At 39.8% G+C, this 23,833-nt stretch overlaps 1 protein-coding gene across 1 annotated transcript in view; it reads left to right on the forward strand.

Moving 5' to 3' along the window:
* Positions 1 to 23,833, forward strand: part of SEC24D (SEC24 homolog D, COPII coat complex component) — a 56,377-nt gene that overhangs the window by 15,501 nt on the left and 17,043 nt on the right. The window contains 8 exon segments of the mRNA XM_033159865.1: positions 1,105 to 1,232; positions 15,675 to 15,768; positions 15,771 to 15,812; positions 18,080 to 18,199; positions 21,099 to 21,128; positions 21,131 to 21,232; positions 22,623 to 22,630; positions 23,248 to 23,438. Coding sequence (XP_033015756.1) covers positions 1,105 to 1,232; positions 15,675 to 15,768; positions 15,771 to 15,812; positions 18,080 to 18,199; positions 21,099 to 21,128; positions 21,131 to 21,232; positions 22,623 to 22,630; positions 23,248 to 23,438 — 715 coding nt within the window.

The following is a 23,833-nucleotide window of genomic DNA, read 5'->3' on the forward strand; positions in this document are numbered from 1 at the left end:
CCCTGGAAATCACTCAGGGCCACTGCATGGCCTATTTTGAGCCTGCCCACCCGCCTGCCCGCAGTGAGCACATGGCTGAAGTGGCTGGCCGCAGAGGGTGAGGGGTGAGAAGGGTTCCCAGCAATACTGGCATCAGGATGGGGGTGAAAAGATGTGGTGGAGGGGGGAGAAGGCGCCTCCTGCCCCATGCCAATGGTTGCTTGAAGGCTGCACTCCCTTGTTGGCGCAGCAGCCCCGAGCAAGGGGAGGCCAATCTATTTATGTATTTAATACATGTAAAGGTGGTCATGCATGAGTGGGATGTACGTAAGGGTTTGTGTGTGTGTGTGCTGTATAAGCCTTTTTGCTTGAAATCACTTTTAGCGACTGGGTTCATGTTGGTTCTTTGTTTAGGATTGACTGGGATTTTAAAATATTACTGGAATTTGATGATATTGTTGTGTTTACTGTTTGATCATTAAACTGACAATGCTTTGAGTTGTTAAATCGTAACCAGTCCTGATTTTCTTTTTCATAGAACGTAATAAAAATCAAAAAAGTTTATAAGAAATTACTAAGGAGTTCAGTGGAAGGAGCAAGATGTTGTATTTAAATAGTGCCAAGCCTAAATCTCTATACTTACTGTGAGATGTGAAGTTCTGATGGAAAACTGTGGCGCAAACTTGCCAGCAGCTACGACTGCACACCTTTTTTTGATCCACAAGTTTCCCAGGGAGAGCAGGATGCCCTGTCCCCTCTCTGATTTGGCTTCCTGACAACAAAAAGTGATGACGTGGCTTTGGCATGAAGCCAAGACCAAGTGACCGTAATGCTTCCTGCTCTCACTCTGGAAGCTTGTGGATTGAAAACATCAGCCAGGGAGCATGGAGTGCAGTCATTGCAGCTCAGACCACAAAACAAGTGGCATTGGTGGGAAAAGTTGAGGAAGCAGTTTTGAGAAACTTTCCCACCCTGCAACCTCTCCTTTTCCTGCTCAAAAATATTATGAGATGAACTTTTGTCTCATTATGAGAATTATAAGTTGCTTTTAATTAGCCCTAAACATGCTATTTTTTAAAAAAGAAATTACTTCATCAAATCTTGTCATTGTTTTGAATGTCCTAGGCAACGCCAGCCCTCGCTTCATTCGATGTACCACATACTGCTTTCCTTCATCTTCAGATCTGGCGAAACAGGCTCAGATTCCGTTAGCTGCTGTCATCAAACCGTTTGCCAATGTTCCATCAAATGAGGTAAAAGAATAAAACTGAAGCTCTGAGAGGAAATGTTTTTGTTCACAATTTAAGGTTTTCTATGGCTTTGAATTCAGCTGGGGTTGACCCTTGGTTTGGGGGAATGATCATCCTTTGACAGGAAAGCACAATCTTCTCCTCATTTACAAACCACAAGAGAAGATTAAAGTATCTATGAAACTGGGCCTCTTGTTTTACAAATCTTAAGTTCATGGTATCATCAAGGAGGATCTGCTGAATTCTCGTAACCTATTATCACAATAAATGTCTCGAGATGGAATTGTCAAGGAGCTCCATCTTTGAACTTTAACATGCAGGCACATAGTGTTCAGGATCTTATTTATTTATACTTATTCAAAGATATTTAAAAAATGCATACCCATTACAATGTTTCTTTTTATAATATACTAAGATAAAACAACTACTTTATCTATAAGAGAACAAAGTCAGAAGGAAGAAAAGACGAAGAAAATAGAAAACTAAAGAAAGATTCTATGGCCTTAAGTTTTAGATATAGTAGGGAGAATACTTTCCAATTGCATGGACGAAGCTACATGGACAGTTTTATCCTGACTTGTTCTTGCTAAACCATAGTTTTTATCTCTAACCATTGGTCATGTTGACTGTAGCTTATGACGGTTGTAGTCCAACAACATCTGGAGGGCACCAGGTTGGGGAAACCTGATTTAAATAAACCTCAGTTTCCTAAGTTTGGACTTCTTGATGAGCTATGGTTTAGTTAAGATCGAAAGTAGATGCTTTTAATCTTCTCTTGTGGTTTGTAAATGAGGAGAAGACAGAACCCAAGGCTCATGCAGGCTCATTAACATAGCAGGAAACCATAATTTTTTGTTCCATCTAAACATAGCTGTAGAGTAAGGGGTATGTATGGCAAACTGGAATTTGTTGCGTGCCAAGAGAATCCCCCTCCAGATATCCTCCTATGTATGTATGTGGCACTCTGTATCTCCTCCTATAGGTCCTACCTAGATTCTGTTCGTTCTTCTTTCATGGTCTGGACTATGTAATACCCAAAGATGGAATTGGACGAAAAATCTTCTGAAATTTTCAGCAGCTATGTAGCAGCAGTTGTCTTGTTGTATGGTGATACAGCTGTTTATTCACACTGATGTCACATTTGCTAAGTTTATTTCTAAAATATGATTGGCAATGTATACTAAAAGTATCACCTGCATTTCAGAATGGTCCAGTTTTCTTGGAGCCAGTATTAAGGTGTTCTTTATAGCATTTACTTGCATTCTCTAATATGCACAGCACACTGCTGATACTAAATTAATTTTAAGTAGCAGTAGAAACACATACCTTTTGTTTGGATGGTAGATATCTATGTGTATTCCAACTTTTATCACATTGGACCATAATTCAAAACTGCTTTTTTCCCCCTGCTTGCAGTAGCCATCTAGTACTTGGAGAGTTTTTGTTTAACTTTTATTCCACATACAGATGAGCAAAATTGATGCCTATTCCACCCCTCCCTTTTTAACACTTTATGTATGGCTAAATTACTTGGAGAAGTGTTTTAACATCTATGAAATTGTTGTTGTTGATATTAATATTTATATTATTTATTGAATTTATATACTGCCTTATACTCGGGGACCTGAGGGCAGTTCACAGAATAAAATCAATATATAAAACTACAAAATACCTAATAAAAATGAAAACAATAAAAACCACATTTTAAAAGGGCATAGTATGTAAATCGGATCAACCAAAGGCCTGGTTAAAAAGGAAAGTTTTTGTCTGGTGCCTAAAGGTGTATAATGAAGGCGCCAGGTGAACTTCCCTGGGGAGAGCATTCCACAGATGGGGAGCCACTGCAGAGAAGGCCCATTCTCGTTTCGCTACCCTCCAAACCTCTTGAGGAGGTACACAAAGGAGGGCCTCAGAAGATGATCTCAGGATTACCTCTGTTCTTTAACCTGAGGGGTTTGGCAAGTGTGAAGAGCTGTTTCAGATGCTATCAGTTTTCTATATAGTCCGTGTACATGAAGTTTCCACATGTGAACCATTAAGAGACTTGGATCTGTAATTCCTTGGCTCTTCACACACAAATTCTAAAAGTTTTTTTTTTTTTTAATGGAATGATGTATTGATGAATGTTTGGATACAGATGTCCACACAGAACACTTGTGGATGCAGGCTGTTCTGTTCATTTCAAATAAAGCGATTCGGGGTTCAACTGAAATAAACCATCTTACGGATCAAATTTTAGGTGTACAAGGATGTGTTGGATGTGAAGAATTCTTTGAAGAAATAATTTCTACTCAAACACTTGTAACTATATTGCTGTCTGTAGTTCTGTATTTCAGAACCTTGTCTATACAGATTCCTTCTATATTCATCAACAGAATTTCATTTCATTTTCTTTGTTCCAATAGGGATGACCTATCAGGGGTATTTATAGGGTATTTATTTGAGAATGCGATATCATTGTTTGACAGAATATATTTTTAGCCGACCACTGCTTTAGCAACAGACTGTAAAAATAAAAGCCAGCAGCTATCATGCTAGGCCAGGCATTCTGCAAGTTTGTTTTGGAGATATATGACTGTTTGCCAAGCCTGGATAAACCAGATGATCTTTGTTTAACATTTTATGTTCCTTGCCACTAATATTATCTTGGCTAAAGGTAACAAATTGAAAAATCTTATTCCAATTCCAGATAATATATGTATGTTTGTTTAAAATGTCTAAAAAGAACTTGGATTGCTAGCAAATGATTCCCCCCCCCCCCTTGTGATCTTATTACAATTGGTAAAATGTACCGTACTTTGGCAGGAGACACTGGTAAGTTGAAAGTTAAGTGGGTATTGTTATTGGTTTTCATGTTTATTGTGTGTACCACCTGGGACATTTAGGGTGTGGATTACATATAAGTAACATAAATATATTCATATAGATTAGAGTTCATTATTTGTGTAAGATTTCTCTAATAGAGGATGAAATTTCAAAAACTGAAGTAGGAAGCAAATAAAATAAGAGAAGGTCTTATTTTATTGCCCACTACTCTTATATGCAGACGATGCAGTAATTCTTTCCTACTCCCGAGTTGGTCTAAATAGAGCACTGAAGATCTTTGCTTCCTACTGTCGATCTAACCATCTAGTTATTAATCATTCCAAAACTAAAACAATGATTTTTTCTAGGAGTCAGAAACAATATACTTGGAAGCTTGATGGAGTGGTCGTGGAACAAGTCACCAAGTTCCAATACTTAGGCATACTTTTTCAACAAAACATGAAATGGATAGCGCAGATTCAGTATCTTCTTAATAAGGCAAAAGACCTACTTCACGGACAGTGCCCTACATGTGCCCTTGGGGTTGAAAGTGTATTAATCGAGAATAGTTACCACGCTAAGTTATGCGGCGCCACTTTGGGCTACCTTGGCAAATTTCTCCTCTCTGGAATCCCTCCAAAGCCAATTCCTCTGGCGTCTCCTGAAAGTTCCCACCTGTGTGAGTTATGCGGCCATACATGTGGAATTGAGGATGTCTTCCTTGGAGACACTTCTGTGGAAACGTGTTTTTATCCATTGGTTAACACTCTGGCACAGATTACCTAATTATTATCTAGCCCAATGCCTATGGTGAGACGAGTTCACTAGCCCTTGTTGTTGTTGTTCAGTCATTCAGTCGTGTCCGACTCTTCGTGACCCCATGGATCAGAGCACGCCAGGCACGCCTATCTTTTACTGCCTCCCGCAGTTTGGCCAAACTCATCCTAGTTGCTTCAAGAACACTGTCCAACTATCTCATCCTCTGTTGTCCCATTCTCTTTGTGCTCATCTTTCCCAACATCAGGGTCTTTTCTGGGGAGTCTTCTCTTCTCATGAGGTGGCCAAAGTACTGGAGCCTCAACTTCAGGATCTGTCTTTCCAGTGAGCACTCAGGGCTGATTTCTTTGAGAATGGATAGGTTTGATCTGCTTGCAGTCCATGGGACTCTCAAGAGTCTCCTCCAGCACCATAATTCAAAAGCATCAATTCTTCAGTGATCTGTCTTCTGTATGGTCCAGCTCTCACTTCCATACATTACTACTGGGAAAACCACTAGCCCTTGGGCTGGTAAGATCCACGCCAAACTATCGCTTATTGGAATCTCGCCTCTAGAAATTCTGAATTACGATCTCACTATAGCAAAAAAAATTATTACCCAAAGATTGGACGACATAGAGATGCAACATAATTTTATGCTTGGTGGGGGGACATGCTCACCACGACACCTGGGCAGTGTTCCCTCATTGCAAGTGCCAGCTTATTTAACATCTCTCTCTATTGCTAGCCACTGCTTTGCTTTTATTAAAGCACGTTTTAATGTCTTCCCCTCAAACGTCCTTTTTCATAGATTTTTAAAGGGCCAAGTCTCGGATTTATGTGCCTGTGATAACCGCTCGATTGAAACCCTACATCACATAGTGTTTATCTGCCCTCTATATTGTGCTGCCCGAAAGAATTTATTGCTTCCACTAATTCAAAAACTGCCAGGGTATTTGGAAGAGTCTCATCTTGCTCTTTTGTTGCAAGAATCTGATACGATTGTAACTCTACAAATGGCAAAAAATTTAACCTCAGTAGTGACACTCAAGAGACGCAATGGATTGTTATACATAACTTGAAATTTTTAATTTCCATTATAATTTATTTAATTTGTATATCTTTTAACTTATTCTGTTGCTAGTAATTGTAAATCAGAATGTGTGCGTTTTTTCTGTTCTTGTTTGTTATGTCTATGGGCTTAAAGCCGAAATAAAATAAACTGAAACTGATCTGGGCAGCTCCCAACAGAATATTAAAAAAACAATATAACATCAAACATTAAAAACGTCCCTATGCAGGGCTCCCATCATATGTCTTCTAAAAGTCAGATAGTTGTTTATTTCCTTGTCATCTGATGTGAGGGTGTTCCACAGGGCAGGTGCAACTACTGAGAAGGCCCTCTGTCCGGTTCCCTGTAACTTTACTTTTACAGCGAGGGAACCACTAGAAGGCCCTCGGAGCTGGACCTCAGTGTCCAGGCTGAATGTTGGGGGTAGTTAAGAGACCAACTTCATATGTATGTATTATCTGCTACTCACATTCACATGTGTGTGTACAGACCTTCACTGGATGTTTTTTGCTCATATTGTTGTTGTTTAGTCGTTTAGTCGTGTCCAACTCTTCATGACCCCATGGACCCAGAGCACGCCAGGCACTCCTGTCTTCCACTGCCTCCCACAGTTTGGTCAGATTCATTTTGCTCATATACAGAGCTGCTAAACTTGCAACAGGAAGGAAATTTTGTGGTGGAAAGTTGATCATATTAGCGACAAACCTCAGTGTTTATTTTGGGGTTGTTGTTCTTTTTCATTTTTGTGTGCCAGGACTTTCTACAGTGCACCTGCTCTCTGTTTCTAGTGCACTGTGGTTCATCTGAATTGCCTTGGTCGATTGATGGTTGGCACGCCTAGCTGAACTAAATAGCACTTTGGAAACCCTGGTTCTGTTATCTTTGATCAAGATCTTGTTTCACGTCTGAATCTAAAGAAAGTAAAAGCATGCATGCCGGGTTTTAGCCCTCTTTGGGGTAAAATGAGTAAGTAAGAGCTGTGGTCTTAGTCACAAGGACAGACCATATTGGGCAGAATGAGCTAGTCATATTAGGCAGTGGATGCTGTGGGGGCACAGAGTGGCAGTGAGGTGTTGGTCAAAAGAACTGTTCACTGTGCAACCTGCTCTACATTCCCATATCTAGCCACTAAAGTGGGGGGGGGGGGGAGCACCTCGCCACTGCTCCACCCTATCCTTGTAAGTTGAAAACACCACCTGTGACATGAGGACAGCTCTACCCCACCACTGGCTGCATCAAATGTGTATGCAGTACAGTATTTCAATTCAGCTGTACAGTTCTATTTAAGGACTCATTGAATGGCCAATGTGTCACCCTTCAAAACTAACCTAAAGGTAGCAATTGCAATTCTGCACCAGGGGAAAGTTAGTTGGCCAAAGGTCTTGCTTCCCACTCAGCAAGAACAGAACAGGCCCTGTGCTTTTCATTAGTTTGTTTTTTGCTCTGGCAATTATATGACAATTTTTTTGGTCCTTTATTTTAGTGGGCTCGTCTGCACCTCCATTTGCCCTACCGCTTTTCCCCAGGAAAACCAGCAGTTTGCATCTGGATTGGAACAAACGGCAAACAGGTTTTCTGAGGATTGCTGTTTGTTCCAATTCAGTGGTAAATAGCCTGTTTTCCAGGGGAAAGCTGCGCGGCTAATGCAAAACCTCTTGGACCTGTGCCTAGGAAGCAAGAGACAAGCAGAAAACCACTTAGATTCATGCTTTCTAGGCACAGGACAAGGAGGAATATGGATGAGTCCATATTCTGAAATGGAAACTCTGAGCAGTCATAAATTAGAGAGTGTAAACCCTGCTTCAAGCCTTGAGGGACATTGCACATTTTATAAAGCTGAATCGGAGGTAGTTTTAAGGCACTGCTCTTCAAGGAACCATATAGAGTTTTATGGGGTGAAAGATACTCGGAGTCCAGTGTGATTTTCATGCTCTTTATTCAGCTCATAGTAGTGAGGAATGTAGTTCCCCCAAAACGTTGCTTTATATACACTATTTACACAATGGGCCCCACGTGATTGGCTAATTCCGGGATACTCCTATATGCCAATCAGAGTGTGGATTCACTTCCACCTGGAGCTGGATTGGGTGGCTCCTGCAGACCAATCAGACTGCTGCAATCTCAATCCTATTGTCCTGGGACCAATCAGACTGCTGCAATCTCAATCCTATTGTTCTGGGACCAGTCAGACTGCTGCAATCTCAATCCTATTGTTCTAGGACAATCAGACTGCTGCAGTTTGGATCCTATTCAACTCAGTACATAACATGGGGTTTACATGTGCGAAGGAAATATCTCCTTAACTGACTTTACATAAGCACATTTCTATTTAAAATGCCCTACTTCTCAGCATTTTGAGTGTGATGGTTCATTTAAAGATTAATTTCCATGGAACTGAAGGAGCCTTCCTGGGAAATAACTACTGGTAGATAGTGTCTAGGTTGCTGTTGTTGTTTTTATTCAGGCCCAAATGATTCGCTCCTTCCCACTGGTTAACGTTGAACATAATTCACCAGTTCTGATTGCTCTGCATAGGCTACTGCTTCTTAATTTTGTTTTATTTATGATAAATATGAAGTTGACATTTTAGTTCTGCAAAGCGATCATGTTCATGTTCTCAGACACTTTCCTGTATATCTAGTCACCAATCCTGTTTCTTCCTAATGGGAGAAGAGAGAATGAGTTCGTTATATGATAGAATAGAATTTTGAATCTATGAACCCCACTTTCAGTATGAAAATACTATTTTGGGTGCCATATATGCAGGGCTAGTGCTATCATTAGGCCAGCTAGGCAGTTGCCTATGATCCAGACTTCAGAGGGCACACTACTGACCTTTGAGAGGCACAGATTTATACAGATAAGTTTTTGTTATATCTTATAAATTTCTGATAATATTTTACTTTTATTTTTTCTTCAAGACATGTGTTTTTGAAAACTGAAGTTTGCAATTTTTTTGGGGGGGGAGTAATTAGTTAGCCTTACTGCATGTATGTCCCATTATAGGCATAGGAAATATTTCCTGAATGTATTTAAAGCATCAAGAAAACCAAATTAATATTGGACTCTTTTGCTGGACAGGCTTGAATGGATGCAAAGAATGAAGGGCACAGAATAAGCTTTTAGTCAACGGAAAATATCATTTATTTCATGCCAGTGGGAAGCAAACAGTGATGGTGCTTGCAGAAGAAATTAGAAGCTTCCTTGCAAATTACCTCAGAACCCTTGCGTAATGGTTTGTACAAAATCACAGATACATGGACTGCTGCAAATGTCAGTAATCCAACCACGTCAGTTCAGCCCTCAGTAAAAGCCATGGAAGGCAAAGGCTTGGTATGGAAGGAGAGACTTTGCTGTAAATTGCTGTCGTGACCTTCTGATAACAAAGTTAAAACTATAACTCCCTTATTAAAGTAGCAATTACCCATCAGTTCTGCATACAAGCTTTGTTAAATTTCTCTCCTTTCAGTTCCTGCATTCTGATTGCTTCTGTTCACTGACATTTTGGAGACATGTTGTCTAAGTACAGTTTCTTGATTATCATCGTGCATTCCATTTCATGTTTCTGCTTCCATCATTGGTTAATCTTGACTACTGACCTTCCCTTGATAAACAGTGTGGCCTATCATCCAAATAACAGTTCAGCACTTCAAAGCTGAGAAGTAGCTGCATGTACTTTGTCTTGTTAATTCAGGCACTCTCCCACTGGACTCCACAATCACTAGAATTTGTGGTATTCTACTCTGCTGTCAATACCAAGCACATCATACATTTGTAAGGAGGATTTGTGTGTGTGTTTGTGTGTGAGAGAGAGAAAGAGAAAGAGAGAGAGAGAACTACACAGAATTACAAAAATAAAAACATCGCCTTGTGAAGATGCATACATATAAGATATTGTGGAAAGCAGAAGAGTTGGCTTGTTTTAATTCCATTTTGAAAATGGACTTTGTATTTGTTAATCATGCATTGCATAATGCATTTGTAATATCTGCTTAAAGAAAAGTTGTAATACTAGAATATTGTTAATGACTTTATTACGTGTATTCCCTGCTGTGTCATAATACAACCAGTTGTTGGTTCAATGGATTCTCATCCCATTATCTAAAAACAGCCAGATCCAGATTATTATGAAGGTTTTAGTTGCATAGATCTTCAAAAATGGCAAATTTCGCATAATTACATAGCCGTGCAACTTCTTAAAAAAAACCAACAAAATACTGAAGGTCACTCAAATCTAGGGCTTATGGTGCCAATTCTATAGATGCCACAATCACAATTAAAATGGTGTCTTTGACAATGGAATGTGGTAATAAACCTTCAGTTTCATGCATTGGCCAATGTTGTCTTGGTTCCCTTGGCTTTGTTCTGTGGATTTAACGTAAAAGGGTTTTACTTGCCTTTTAGATTTCATGGTATGCCAGTGACATAGAAAGTGACATTATCACTTGACATCTGTGAACATGTTGACCGCCCAGGCATGCCTCTATTACTTCTTACCTCAAATGATGGATGAGAGGAAAATTAGTGTTGGCTGTTCTTGAGATAGGTTCATCTTTGTCTTAACAGCATTCACACATTACTGTATTAAGTTGCAACATACAGTAAGAAAATTTAACCAGTAAGGCAATTTTCACCAGAATCACTTCATCTAATTTATAAATGTCACATGTATGATGATGTCACTCTGACCAATGCCACCATATTCTAAGTACATAAGAAGAGCCTGCTGGATCAGTCCAATGGCCTATCTAGTTCAGGATCCTAATCTTCCAGTGGCCACACACATGCCTATGGGAAGCCCATAAGCAGAAGTCAAGTGCAAAAGTACTCTCCCCTCCTGAAGTTTCTAGCAGCTGGTATTCAAAACCACACAGTCTCCAATGAGAAGCTAGAGCAATAGCTGCCATGGCTAGTAGCCATTGATAGCTTTTATCTCTATGAATATATCTAAACTTCTTTTAGTCATCCAAGTTGGTGGCTTCAGTTCCTTTCTTAATGGAATTTGCCTTTCTCACAGCTGCTGAGCGCTGGGTTGACATCTTCATCAAGCTATCTACTTTGATCCCAATGTTTTGTTCCTCATCAGCCACTGCCAGTTCAGACCCTACTGTGTGTGTATGTGAAATTAAGGGGAATTTGCCACAATATGCTACTTCTGCTGCTGCTGTTTTTATAGCCCTGAACAATTTAGTATCACCAGCAAGCCTCAATGCCTTACTGCTTACTCCTAACCCTGGATCATTTATGAATCCATTAAAAAACATGGGTCTCAGTATCAACCCTTGGGGACTCTGCTTTCTATATTCCTTCATTGAGAGAACTATCCATTTATTCCTTTGTTTTGCATCCTGTTAAGTAACCAGTTTCTGATCCATGAAAGGACCTTTCCCTTTATCCTATGACTGCTAAGCTTACTCAAGAGTCTTTGGTGAGGTACTTTTTTCAAAGCTCTTTGAAAGTCTAAGCACACTATTCCAACAAGTTCACCTCTATCTATATGGTTGGTAACTTTCAAAGGACTTACGCTTGAAGAAGCAATGCTGGTTCTGCTTCAGCAAGGCTTGTTCTTCTATATGCTTCATTATTTTATCTTTAACAACACTTTCCACCAGTTTTCCTGGAACAGACGTTAAGCTAACTAGACTGTAATTTCTATAACCCCCCCTGGATTTCTTTTTTAAAATTGGTGTTACTTTTGCCACTTTATAGTCTTCATGTAGGAAGTCTGCTCTTAGGGACAAGTTGCATGCTTTTGTTAGAGGAGCCTCAATTTCACATTTGAATCCATTGAGAAATTTCAGGTGAATATAATCCAGACCTGACGATTTGCCAGTTTTTATTTTGCCTATTAGGCCTAGAATTTCCTCTCTCGTCACCACCATTTGCCTCTGATTTCTAAGGCAGAAGAGGCTGTGAATCCAAGGTGGATGGCCTTCCTCTTATATGATACATGTAGGAGCAATGCCAGATAAATTGTTAACCAGAGCTGGGAACTGTAATTTGTGAAGGGTTCTGCAAACTGTAGCATTGTGAGGGATTATATGGTGGAAACAAAGTGCTTCAAATGTATGCTGTGTCCATAACCATAACTTGTTTTAATGTTAATTAGATACAAAATTGTGTAAACAGTATCAGTTCTAAATGTACTTTAACTGTCCTAGGATGAGCTTTCTATACAATATAAATATGACAGAAATTGGCAATACATGTCTAGCATTTGCCAATCTGATTAGGAAAAAAGTATCCTATTTTATTCTGAGGGTGTTATGAATTTTACTAGTTGCTTAAGATTTAACAATAAGCACAGGCCCTCAATATCTCCTAGTACACAGTGCCACCTATAGAGAGTATGGTGATTAAGAAGTGTGTGTTCCAAAATCTACACATCACTTTTATGCTTGCTAGCAGCAACAGACAGTCATAGGAGAATGAAATTATCTCCTCACCCCACCCCACCCCAGTATGAGTACAATGTGTGTACCGCATTTTAGTCAATTCAATAAGATATGTGTGCATTGTTATGAATTTACTAGGATGAGTGAAATGACAATCATGCATACAAGTTGCCTTGTTACTGGAGGCTTAAATTTTAAATCTCATATGTAATCATCAAAAAGAAGCTGCTAGCCATAGATTTGAATTCGTAGAAACATTTCATACAGGTTGTTGATTTTGTATTACTGTATATTCTGGCGTATAAGACTACTTTTTAATCCAGGAAAAATCTTCTCAAAAGTTGGGGGTCGTCTTAAAACGCTGGGTGGAGAATCTGTGGTCGATTATATCTCAAACTCTATATTTTAACTGGAAAAGTTGGGGGTCGTCTTATACATCCAGTCGTCTTACACGCCGGAAAATACGGTACTTTTGTTGTCATTGGAAATATTGAAGCAAAAGCCTTAGTTCAAAATCCAGAAGGGGATGACTTCAAGGAACCATAAAACTCAACCAAATAATTGCTTCTAACAACCATGATGGCAATCTCACGTTGAGGAGTGTGGATTAAAAATGAATAGGACATTACTAGAGTATGTGATTTCCTAAAAACATGAAGGTTGAACAGTACTATTTTGGGGGTAACTAGATAATTCCTGCAACGAGTGGCGTTTTAATCTTATTGCAGAGCAGCTTGCATGTGTTTACACATTTAATCTAGTTTAAATGGGCGATGCTGTGGCAGCTCTGATTACACGATAACACTCCCACCCCACAACAAAACCCCTATTGCTTCTAATTGTACTCTGGTTGCACTATAGAAAGACAGTGTGGGTGTTTCCTTTGAATGCCTGTATTCTAATTTAGTACTGCCAACATCTAAAAAAGGAAGAAACTGAATACAAAACTATTTAAAAACACACAGTGCTAATTTTGCCTCCTTAGGGACATAGCAAGAAAGGAAAGTGGGGCAACCTACTCCAAATATGATGATAGAAAACCAAGCTGATTTGTTTTCCTTTTACTAAACCTGTCCGTAGTAATAAATTGGATACAGGCAAGGAAAAAAATATGTCTGCAAGTTCCTAACCTTAACCAATGACTTTTATGAGCCATTCTTATTTGTATTTTGAGCCTTCTGGTTTCTGGTGACACTTTTAAGACGATATGTTTATTACAGTTTCCCTTTTCACCTTTACAAGTTCACTGAGGTTCATTGTCCATTGCAAAGCAGTATCCCAACAAGAAAATATGTATGGAAAAATACATCTTTGCATGTATAAGGAAATTAATGAAACAACCCTCATCACCTCTAACCAGACTATCTGCATGTTGGGCACAATCCAGCACAAAATAAATACTTAACCCTGTCCAATTCTGTCATACCAATTAGAAGTAAGGCTTGCTGAGTTTAGTGGAGGTTGTTCATAAGTAATTGTATGTAGGATTATAGACATAGGGTTAAATCTGTGTCATATGCCAGTGGAACAGTCATCGTTGGTGGATTGGATGCCCCTCCCCTGCTTGCAGTCCCCTGGGCACCCATAAAATCTTCTCTGGAACATTGGGGGCGGGGGCTACTAAATATTGCTGTTGCAAACCTCTGCTCTGTTCATTTCAATTTATTTATATCCTTATTAACTTCTGTTTCCATTCTGCCACTGGAATATATGAAGGCTATCCATCACGAATGCTTAATTCCATGGGCAATGGTTCAGAGACATAATATGTGTGACTCCCAATGCTGAAAAGGCAAACTTTCGGCAGTTTAAAAGAGGCTTGTTTTTTTCAGCTTCTAAGAGAGATCCATATATACTATCTAATCTGGATTGTAGCATTGGTCTGGAAAAATTATCCTTTGACATTTTATATCAAAGCCAGAAGTTCGTCTTTTGCCGACAGAAGTTTTACTGCTAAATTCCCATTGCACAATCAAAAACATTTCAAGAGCAGTTCTTCTTCTCCCAGCCCAGAATGTGTCTTGTTACATAACAAAGTGTTAAGCATGCATTTTGTTGGATTGTTCAATTTGGTTTACTGGTAACATGTTTGTATTCAAAAATGAAGAAATTTTCATTGTAGGGTGACATTCTTGGTGAATTGTCATATCAGAGTAGCATTTTAAAACAGGGATAGCCAACATGTTCTCTGGATGTTGGACTATAATTTCCATAATTATTGATCTTGGCCATGCTCTCTAGAGCCAATAAGAGTTGGAGCCCAACAACATATGAAAGGAAGCTCTTCTGTTTTAAAACTTTGGTAGAGGAGATAGTATTTAGCACATACGCAATCATATTTTGCAAAAAGGTTTTTGGGAAGACTAAAAACTAATACTGGGAGAAGTATTTATTGGAATGAATAACAACTTGTACACAGTGTGAACTAGCAAAAATAAATTAGGCAAAGCATTCTCAACAGTAAAAGAGAGAAAATTATTATTATTATTTTTAAAAAAAAAACATTTTGTGTGGGCCATGCACATTTCTTAGAAGAGACCCTATGATTTCAATGGAACTTAATTCCAACTATATATTATCACTCTTATCCTACACAATTATGTGGGGTTAGTGGCTTAAATGTTTGTTTACAGTAGGTATGATCCAGCCAAAGTTAAGCATTTTTAAATCCCATTTGTTTCAGTGGAGAGATTTGTGCTTAATGCTGCCATTAAAATAAGGTAACCTTGAGTCGCACATGCTTAGCTAACTGTGTTGTTCCCTAGTAATTATACATAATGCTTCAATAAACCTGATTAGTAATCTAGAACTTCTCCATTGTAAAGAGTTGGCATGCGGTGATCTTAGATTTCCTTTCACTTGCTTCAGTTAAGTAACAGGAAAAAACATAAGCATGGTTTTTGAATTAGTAAAACACCATTTTCTTCACACAGTCAGGATGTGAAGAAGATGTATTGATGAATCAACACTCTGGCTTGGCTCTAACATAAAAATCCTTGTTGAGAATGATCCATGTGCTCCTTTACCATTTCCCTTTCATACTCTCATTGCGCACAGATTTCTTTTGGCAAAGAAATCCTGTTTTCTCAAACCACAGTTTCCCAGAAGATCCAAACTGAGGGACTCAGCTACACAGCTGCAACGGTAATGTTACAAATGCGTTATAAAAATGTGATAAATCAGGTGGCACTGTGGAGCTCAATGGCAAATTGCATATATATTTTATAGCGGGGTTTTTTGTAGCATTTTCATAGCATTTTTTAATATCTGTGTAGATCCAGCCTGAGAAACTGTGGTTTAAGGGCTACTCCAAACAAGAATATGAAACCAGCAACAATTCCAAATTGATTGGTGCGTTGGTAGTTTAGTGATCTTGTTTAATCTGCAGCTAAGTGGGTTTTTTTAAATTCTCCATAGACACCCCTTTATGTGGTAAATCATGGTGAAACAGGACCTATTCGATGCAACAGGTGCAAGGCTTATATGTGCCCCTTCATGCAGTTCATTGAGGGTGAAGACGATATCAGTGTGGATTTTGTAACTGTGTGAATGATGGTAAGTAGTACTTACTTATTTTGAAATAATGGAAGCCATTTTCCAAGCAAATGTTAAACTACTTAGGTCTTTATTTTATTTTTTTAAAGTAAGTTTTTGAAGACTTTGTTTCATTTTCAGGCCAATCTTAACTGCATTGACTTGAAAGTCACATCAATTTAGATACCTAAGAAAGTAATTGATCCCAAGGTTGCATTCCAAAGTAAGGGTCTGCATCTTGCTAAAGCTACATGATGGGTTTTTTTATTTTTATTTTACTAAACACTAAACTTGGTGTGAAACTGAAGTGCTGAATGACTTGTACATCAGAATTTTTATATGTGGTCTTCATGCTCTTTTAGACCTAATTTTGCTATGGACTTCAATCTTTCCTTTTGTCATCCTGGATATCAGAATGGAATTACTTAACCATTTGATCGAGGAAAATGGATGTCACTGGGAAGAGCACAAAACAAAGCTCTTGCTTTCTCTAGCCTTAAAGCTGCGAAGAGTTAGAAATTCCTGCATTAAGAAAATGCTCCTTCCAGGATGCAATCATCTGGAATGGGAAAGGCATAGGCATTTTGGCATGCAGAATGAACTTTAAGAGCAAAGCTGCGTCGAGGTTTCACTGGCTTTCCCTAGGGAAAGCATATGTATGCACTCAACAAGGATGATCAAACTGTTCTGAGAAAATGTACCTGAATCCGTTGGTCTGAAAAGTTCTGCAAATAATATGGCTGCTGTAATGATTTACGTCTTGTCTGCGATTTCATTAGATTGATAGGCATGCAGAGGAGGGTTATGCCATTATAAGAGATTATTTTCTGAGCAGGCTGAAAATGTGTTTCAAAGGGGGAAACATACTTTAACTGCCTAGAAAAGAGCAAATGTTTAGGTTGTTGCCTCCCTTTATGACAGAGGATTTTAATGGTTAAATCATCCATTAATTTTCCTGTGATGGGAGTTGCTTTGAACACAAGATGCCATGCCATATTGTCCAAGTGCAGTTGCATGTGACTCATAAGTACGAGTTCCTGAGCTTTTGGCTGGTTCCCAAGACTTTGCCAGAATGAGTCTTTCGAGACGTTTGTATCTAGTTGGATTTCCTCAGCTGGATCAAAGTGGCAGCAGAGAGCTTTCCCTAATACAGTAATCTTTTCAACTCTGAAACATGAACCTCGAAAGACTTATGCCAACTCTTGTTTGTCTCAGACCTTAATCTGCAGAATGAAATATAGAGAGAGGGCAGTCAGCATCATGGGCTGTTAACTCAGCATGAAGTTCTCACAAATGCCTACTATTTGCATAGCAACAAGCTACCAAATTATTAATTTAAACTGATACTGCAGTAAAAATAGAATCATTTGCACTTTTGCAGGGCCTTTTCATCTGTGTCCTTTCATGCACTGTAATTAAAGCTTCAAGTACTCGTCATAGCAGAGGGATTAAGAGAAAATTGTCCAGTCTTGCTGAATAGGTGACTGGCAACAGTGAGACACTAGTGAGTTGTTTTGCATCGGGGACTATGAGCGAAAATTGTTATGCAACTGTTGTTTCAACGTCGGAGAAGGAAGGGCACTGGGAGTCTTAAAACAACCACCAATAAGACTCATGTTTATCCTATTTATACCTGACCTGGGATTGCAGAAGTACGAAAGAAGACACTGGGCTTTGTCGCTGGCTAGGGGAGCAAGAGCCGCAGGGTGTGTTTTTTATTGTTGCAATCTATCCTAAAACTGCCTTGGAGAACATTGAACAGTTGAAAAGGGGTGCATAAATATTTGAAGTACCGGTAAATAAGCAACAAGCACCCTAACAGCTAAGCAAGGGCTTATTCCACACAGTCACCCGCAATGTTTCCAACTTATTTTTAAGAATTTGTCATTTTATTGTACTGTAGTACTATGTCTTCCCTGAACTATCATGATATTTGTAATAGGCAGGGGAGTGGAGAAGGAGGTTGAACCTAGTGCTATTTGCCATTCCTTGCCACCCACTTTTATAAACTTAAACAAGATAAGTGCTTTGTTGAAAAGTCTGAATTAGCAAATTTTTAGCTCATATTGCATCTGAAGCTGCTTATATGGGGCCAGATTATGCATTCCATGGTAGTTTATTCCACTTTCATGATGTTACCCTACTTCTTAATTTCCACAATATATTTGAGCTTTCCAATGATGTAAAAGCCACTGCCAGAACTATAGTGGAATATAGCACACACCCAGAGCCATCTGTGTGTTTAGCAAAAGGGGAGAAATCATCTTCCTGTTTTTGTTTTTATTTAGTTCCTCCATTCTATTTTCAACATCTGGATCACGTTGGCAGAAGAATAGACCACTACGAAAGGCCAGAGTTATCTCTAGGATCATATGAATACATTGCTACTTTGGATTATTGCAAGGTAAGTCTGTTCAGCCTGGAAAACAGTTTGTAAACTTTGTGCTAAATCAAGGAGAACCCACTACATTTGTAAAACACACACAAAAAATGAAAGAAAGAAAAGAAAAGAGGAAGAGAGAGACTCTCTTGCATGGGTTATAGAGGGAGGAAAGAGTTCTGCAGATACATTAACGATTTGTTGAGGAATTAGGTGCCCTCTGATCAGTGAGGCTTACTACTAGGTAAGTGTCCTTGGGGCAGCAGCCTTAGTGTATACCCTCCAATATTTCTCCGATGAAAATTGGGATGTCCTAAGGAAACTGGGACATTCCAGGATCAAATCAGAAACCAGGACTGCTTCTGTAAATCTGGGACTGTTCTGGAAAATAGGAAAACTTTGAGAGTCTGTTACTGGATTAAGCATAGTCTCTAGTTTTAGTCTGCACCAAAGTCAAGGTGATTATACCCAGTTCTAAATGCATTAGGTGAAATCTGAATAAAGTTAAATGTCACATAAGTTCACATTGATTTTAATGTGAGGTGCTCATAGGTATCTGCTTGGCTGCTGTGAGAATAGAATGCTGGACTAGATGAGCCTCTGGCCTGATTTCAGTGTGACATACAGTTGTTTACTGTTGCAAAAACTGTTATGTGTGCACAGTGCATACTCTGTAAGAGCATTTCCATTAATTTCAGTAAAGGCACTCTGTCCATACCCTTTCCTTTTGCAATTACAGAATGTGTCCCTCGGTTAAACTGACTGGACATCTTGTACATTTCAAGGCAACTATTGTAAACGTACAAAATCGCACAGACCTCCCAGTCAGGGTATATGGGGTTTAAGCTGTTTTCATTTTACACAAGGTTTTATTTAACTGTTGACAGTCCCTTTTTACAGTTGATGCTCCACGTTGTAAAGTCTCTCACTAGAATGGTACATTCATGATTTGGGGAGAGAGTATCGGATACAACAAAAGCATAATAATGATGTGTTTCCCTCCTACATTTAAGGAAAACCACAATTTTTCTTTGCCTTATTGAATAACAGTGAGGATGAACAGCTAGAAAAACATTAACAAATAACAGCTGTTGAGTAGTGTTGCAATTCTTTGGAATGGATTTAGTAAATGCAAAATTTTTGCTTTTTCAATAAATGTCTCACAAGAGTGTCAACTTAGGCCTGCGCCATGGGTGCCTGGAGCTGTGGGTGCCATGCAGTTGAATGGCCCTTGCACTGAAATTTGTGGGTGCCTGGCATGGGGATTTTTGTGTGTGCTTGGTACCTGTGATGTGTCATGAATCTCTCCAAGGTCTTTTCATAAAGTGCTATAGAATTTACATAAGGTATGAGAATGTTTGTCAGCCTGCTGCAAATGCAGAAACTGGAACAGCTTTTGAAAACCTCAGATCTCCACTTACATTGCTGTAGCTCACATGTTTTACTGACGGGTGTTGCTTTGGAGTCATGTGGAAATGAATGAATGGAAAATAAGGGTAGTTATGGCAAGCCTTAAAGTATGCTGACAAAAATCCTGCATCCGTTACATCTTGTATCTTACCATATCCATGATTACCTGTGAATGTTTCAATGAACTTTAACAAGTAGATTATAGGTCAGGAAGTGACTTTCACAAAACACTTAGCACGCGCAAGCGCTCAGGCTGATTGTTTGTTTGATAATGGAAATGTTATGGGAGCCTCTGTGTGTTTATCCTGAAATCAGAAGTCTCCAGTGCTGGGTTTGGGGTGGAAAGTATGTTGTTTATCATCTTTACGTTATTGGAGCAAAGGTGAGATTGCAACGGATACCTGATATCTCAGTTGACTCTCATAAATTGACACGGCGCTGCAGCTTTCTTTAGAAGAGCTGTGAGAAACATTTGTGTCTGTTTCTTGGAGTATTTGCTTATACTTTAAATTTCCAAAGCAATTAGTCTTCCAAAAATTGCTATCAGTGTATTTGATTCAAATTTGGGGTGTGTGTGTGTTATGTGATGCTTCACAAGAGAAGCAGCAGCATGCAGAAATCTGTAGGTTTCTGCAGTAGTTGTGCCTCTTGGTTACATATATGACACTTGTTAAAGGATGAAAACTACCTGTTGATGATCAGCCACATGTTGCATTAAATGGGTGCATGCATTTAATGTGCCTCACTTTACCATTACAAATAACAGGCATATCAGAACCATAGTACACGGGGACTTAGCCCTTTTTCTTTTTGCCATGGTCCCAGTGAGCATCCTCCCACATTCACCAGCACTCTGAAGCTGCTTTTTCATCTGGGAAGCTGTCTCTTAGGGTGAAATTCTCTCTCTCTCTCTCTTCTCTCTCTCTCTCTCCTCTCTCTCTCTGTGTGTTTGTGTGTGAGAGGAGAGAGAGAGAGAGAGAGAGAGAGAGAGATATTTCAGTGGCACCACAGTGCCTGGGGCCACCTATGTGTGCATGATCCCAGTGTGTCTCTCTCCCTGTCAACTTCGGTTTTTTTAAAATAAAACAAGATACATGCAATGCATGCATTTCACCTATTGTCTTCTTGGGGTTGTTCATCAGTAATGCTGAAAATCTGAACTCTGTTTTCTGATTGCTATAGCCATCTGAAGGTATATTATTTTGAAGCTTTTAAATTGGATAAATAAAAAGCTTCATGGAATGAATGAATGAATGATTAGAAAATGGGGAAGCTACTTGTTAAACACCTGGGTATAAAATATTGTGTGAGGAAAAAAATATGTGTCCAATTCTTAACAGTGTTACTGAAACACGACTTTTGTCAGTAAAAGACATTATCCTATGGCAGTGACTTAACCGTGCAAATACAATAAGCAAAATGATTGCCCAACAATTATTAGGGTAGTCTGTGGAATTATCTGGGTGGATTACGAATCTTTGGCAGGTATTTTTGTGACCGTTTTCTTTTTTTTGTAGACAACAAGCCTCCACAGCTGCCAGCCTATATCTCATGATTGATGTTTCCTACAATAACATAAAGAGTGGCCTTGTTAAACTTATCTGTGAGGAACTGAAGACTGTATTGATAGACTTCCAAGGTAAAGACAACAGTAAACTTCTAGTACATTTAGCATCCTTGGTGAAGATGTAGTAACTGCCAGGTAAAAAAATTTTGGCACAGAATTTGCTCCATGCTCTTTTTTCCTTTCTGGATATGACTTTCTTGGGGTTCCCAGTTTTGTTGGTTTGAAAGATTCTGCTGCTCATCAAGCACCACAGCCATGACAGGAATGGCACGGAATGTCTTGGTTTGCTTCCCTCCTCCTCCTCCATGTTGTGACTGCAGACTCCATATGTACTCCATCCGCTGGTTTTGCTGTGCTGTAGGAAGGTCAAACTCCTTCAGTTCTCCTCAGCTCGTTCAAATAATTAATGCCATCCTGTGTCCCAGAAGAAGAAGAAGAAGAGTTTGGATTTGATATCCGCTTTAATCACTACCCGAAGGAGTCTCAAAGCGGCTAACATTCTCCTTTCCCTTCCTCCCCCACAACAAACACTCTGTGAGGTGAGTGGGGCTGAGAGCTTCAAAGAAGTGTGACTAGCCCAAGGTCACCCAGCAGCTGCATGTGGAGGAACAGAGACACGAACCCGGTTCACCAGATTACGAGTCTACCGCTCTTACCACTACACCACACTGGCAAGCATTCTAATACTGTTCGAGATGCATACTCTCTAGCATGTTTCGACAATGGCACACGAGACAAGGGAGCCACAGTTAACCCATGCATATTTAAACCATGGCTTTAAACTTTAAAGTTTAAACCATGGGGCTTCATACAATGGCTTGATTTGAAGCCACTAACCCTGGTTCTGGGTTTTCTATGATTACATGTTGAATCTTTTTCCACTTGTGCATATCATTGGCTTATAGAACTAAACCAGGATTTTTGGCTCCGTGTGTGTGTGCAAATCGTAGTGTTTAATTTGTATACATTGGGCTACTTACCTACTGGACAGGAACTGGTACATGGCTGTGGCGGTGGTGAGATTTGCTTTCCCGCTCCCTTTACTCATCTGATTATTCTGGATGTATTTCCGCTTCACTCTTGCCCCCTAGCTTCAAACAGGCATTTAGCTTAAAATAAAATAGTAACCACTTCAGGCTTCCCGGTAGTGTACGTTCATCTGTTAATGTTTACCTGTCTTTGCCCAACCCCCCAATTTAAAATACAGTAGTACTTCAGAGCAGGTAGTACTTCAGAGCAGGGCAGAGTGGGGGCAGGGGCGCCACACAGGCATTTTCCTGCTTGAGGCAAAGTGGGTGTGCCACCCCACTCTGCTGCTCTGCTGTGCCGTCTCTGCCGCAGGCTCTGCCCACCTATACCAGCAGCAGCAGCACGCCACCTCCGCTGCTGGCAGAGAAGTCGAGATGCCATCAGGGCTGATTTCTGGTAAGATCTTGCTGAAATCTCGCAAAATCTCACAGGAAATTGGCACCAGTTCCAGTGGTGGGGGTGATGGAGCACCCGCGGTGGCACACCCTTGGGGGCTTCCGCTGCCTGAGGTAGCTGCTTCACCCTGCCTTGTGGATGGGCAGAAAGGACTGACTTTATAACTGTCACAAGGGCAGCTCAGCAACACTCTTCACATCTGGGTTTTGCTGGAGCCATGGGGGAAAAAAACAACAACAGCTGCCCTCAGGGCTGTTTTCTGAAAGAAATGTGGCCAAGAAAAAGGGTGAGTATAAATTCATAGTGGGCTCACTAGTAAAACTAAGGCTGCATACATTTAAGGCACAGATCTTTCCCCAAATAATCCTAGGAACTGTTGTTTACCCTCACAGAGCTACAGTTCCCTGCACCCTTAAACTACAGTTCCCGGGATATGTGTGGTACAAATCCTGTTGATGTCCAGATGTGACCTTTCATTCACTTTGTCTCAGGCCAAAATCTAGGTCTTTCATTAAGATTGCTTCTTGTTGTGCAGTTTAGACACTCGTGATATGACAGTTAATTAATATTAATATGGGAATATAATAAGCGCTCCTCTCTCCCCCCCCCCCATGCAAAATAATGCTTTTGAAATTAACCTGCAGCTGTGTTTTCCAAAACCATTTCTCTTCCAGGAGGAGCAAGAGGAGGCTTCAACTATTCGTGTTGGATTTGTCACCTACAACAAAGTCCTCCATTTCTTCAATGTAAAACGCAATCTTGGCCAGCCTCAGATGATGGTGGTCACTGATGTCAGTGAAGTGTTTGTCCCTTTACTGGATGGTTTCCTCGTCAACTTTCAGGAGTCAAAAGCTGTCATAAACAAGTAACATATAAATTATGGTTTTTATGCTCAGGTGTGAATATCTTCAATAGCAATTACCTTGGGCGATTTCATCAATTTCATCATTTTCCACCTACAAAAATTGACAATCACATATTTAAAGACCATGGTTATGACCTAGAGAGATAATGCATGTAAAACTTGATTGTATGTGTGCTTCCATAGGTGCATAATGTCCGTAGACCAACCTTCCCTAATCATGGGTCTCTCAATGTTGTTGGACAACAACTCCCATCACCCTGACCCGAGGGCTGGAGCTGATGGGAGTTATTGCAACAATGCGGAAGCCAATACAAGTAAAGACAAGAACTTAAACAGTAGACCCACAACTGATATGGGGATCACCTTCCAGGCACTGTGCCTAAAACCAAAATGGC

The sequence above is a fragment of the Lacerta agilis genome, chromosome 9 (assembly GCF_009819535.1).
Source record: "Lacerta agilis isolate rLacAgi1 chromosome 9, rLacAgi1.pri, whole genome shotgun sequence".
NCBI classification, from domain to species: domain Eukaryota; kingdom Metazoa; phylum Chordata; class Lepidosauria; order Squamata; family Lacertidae; genus Lacerta; species Lacerta agilis.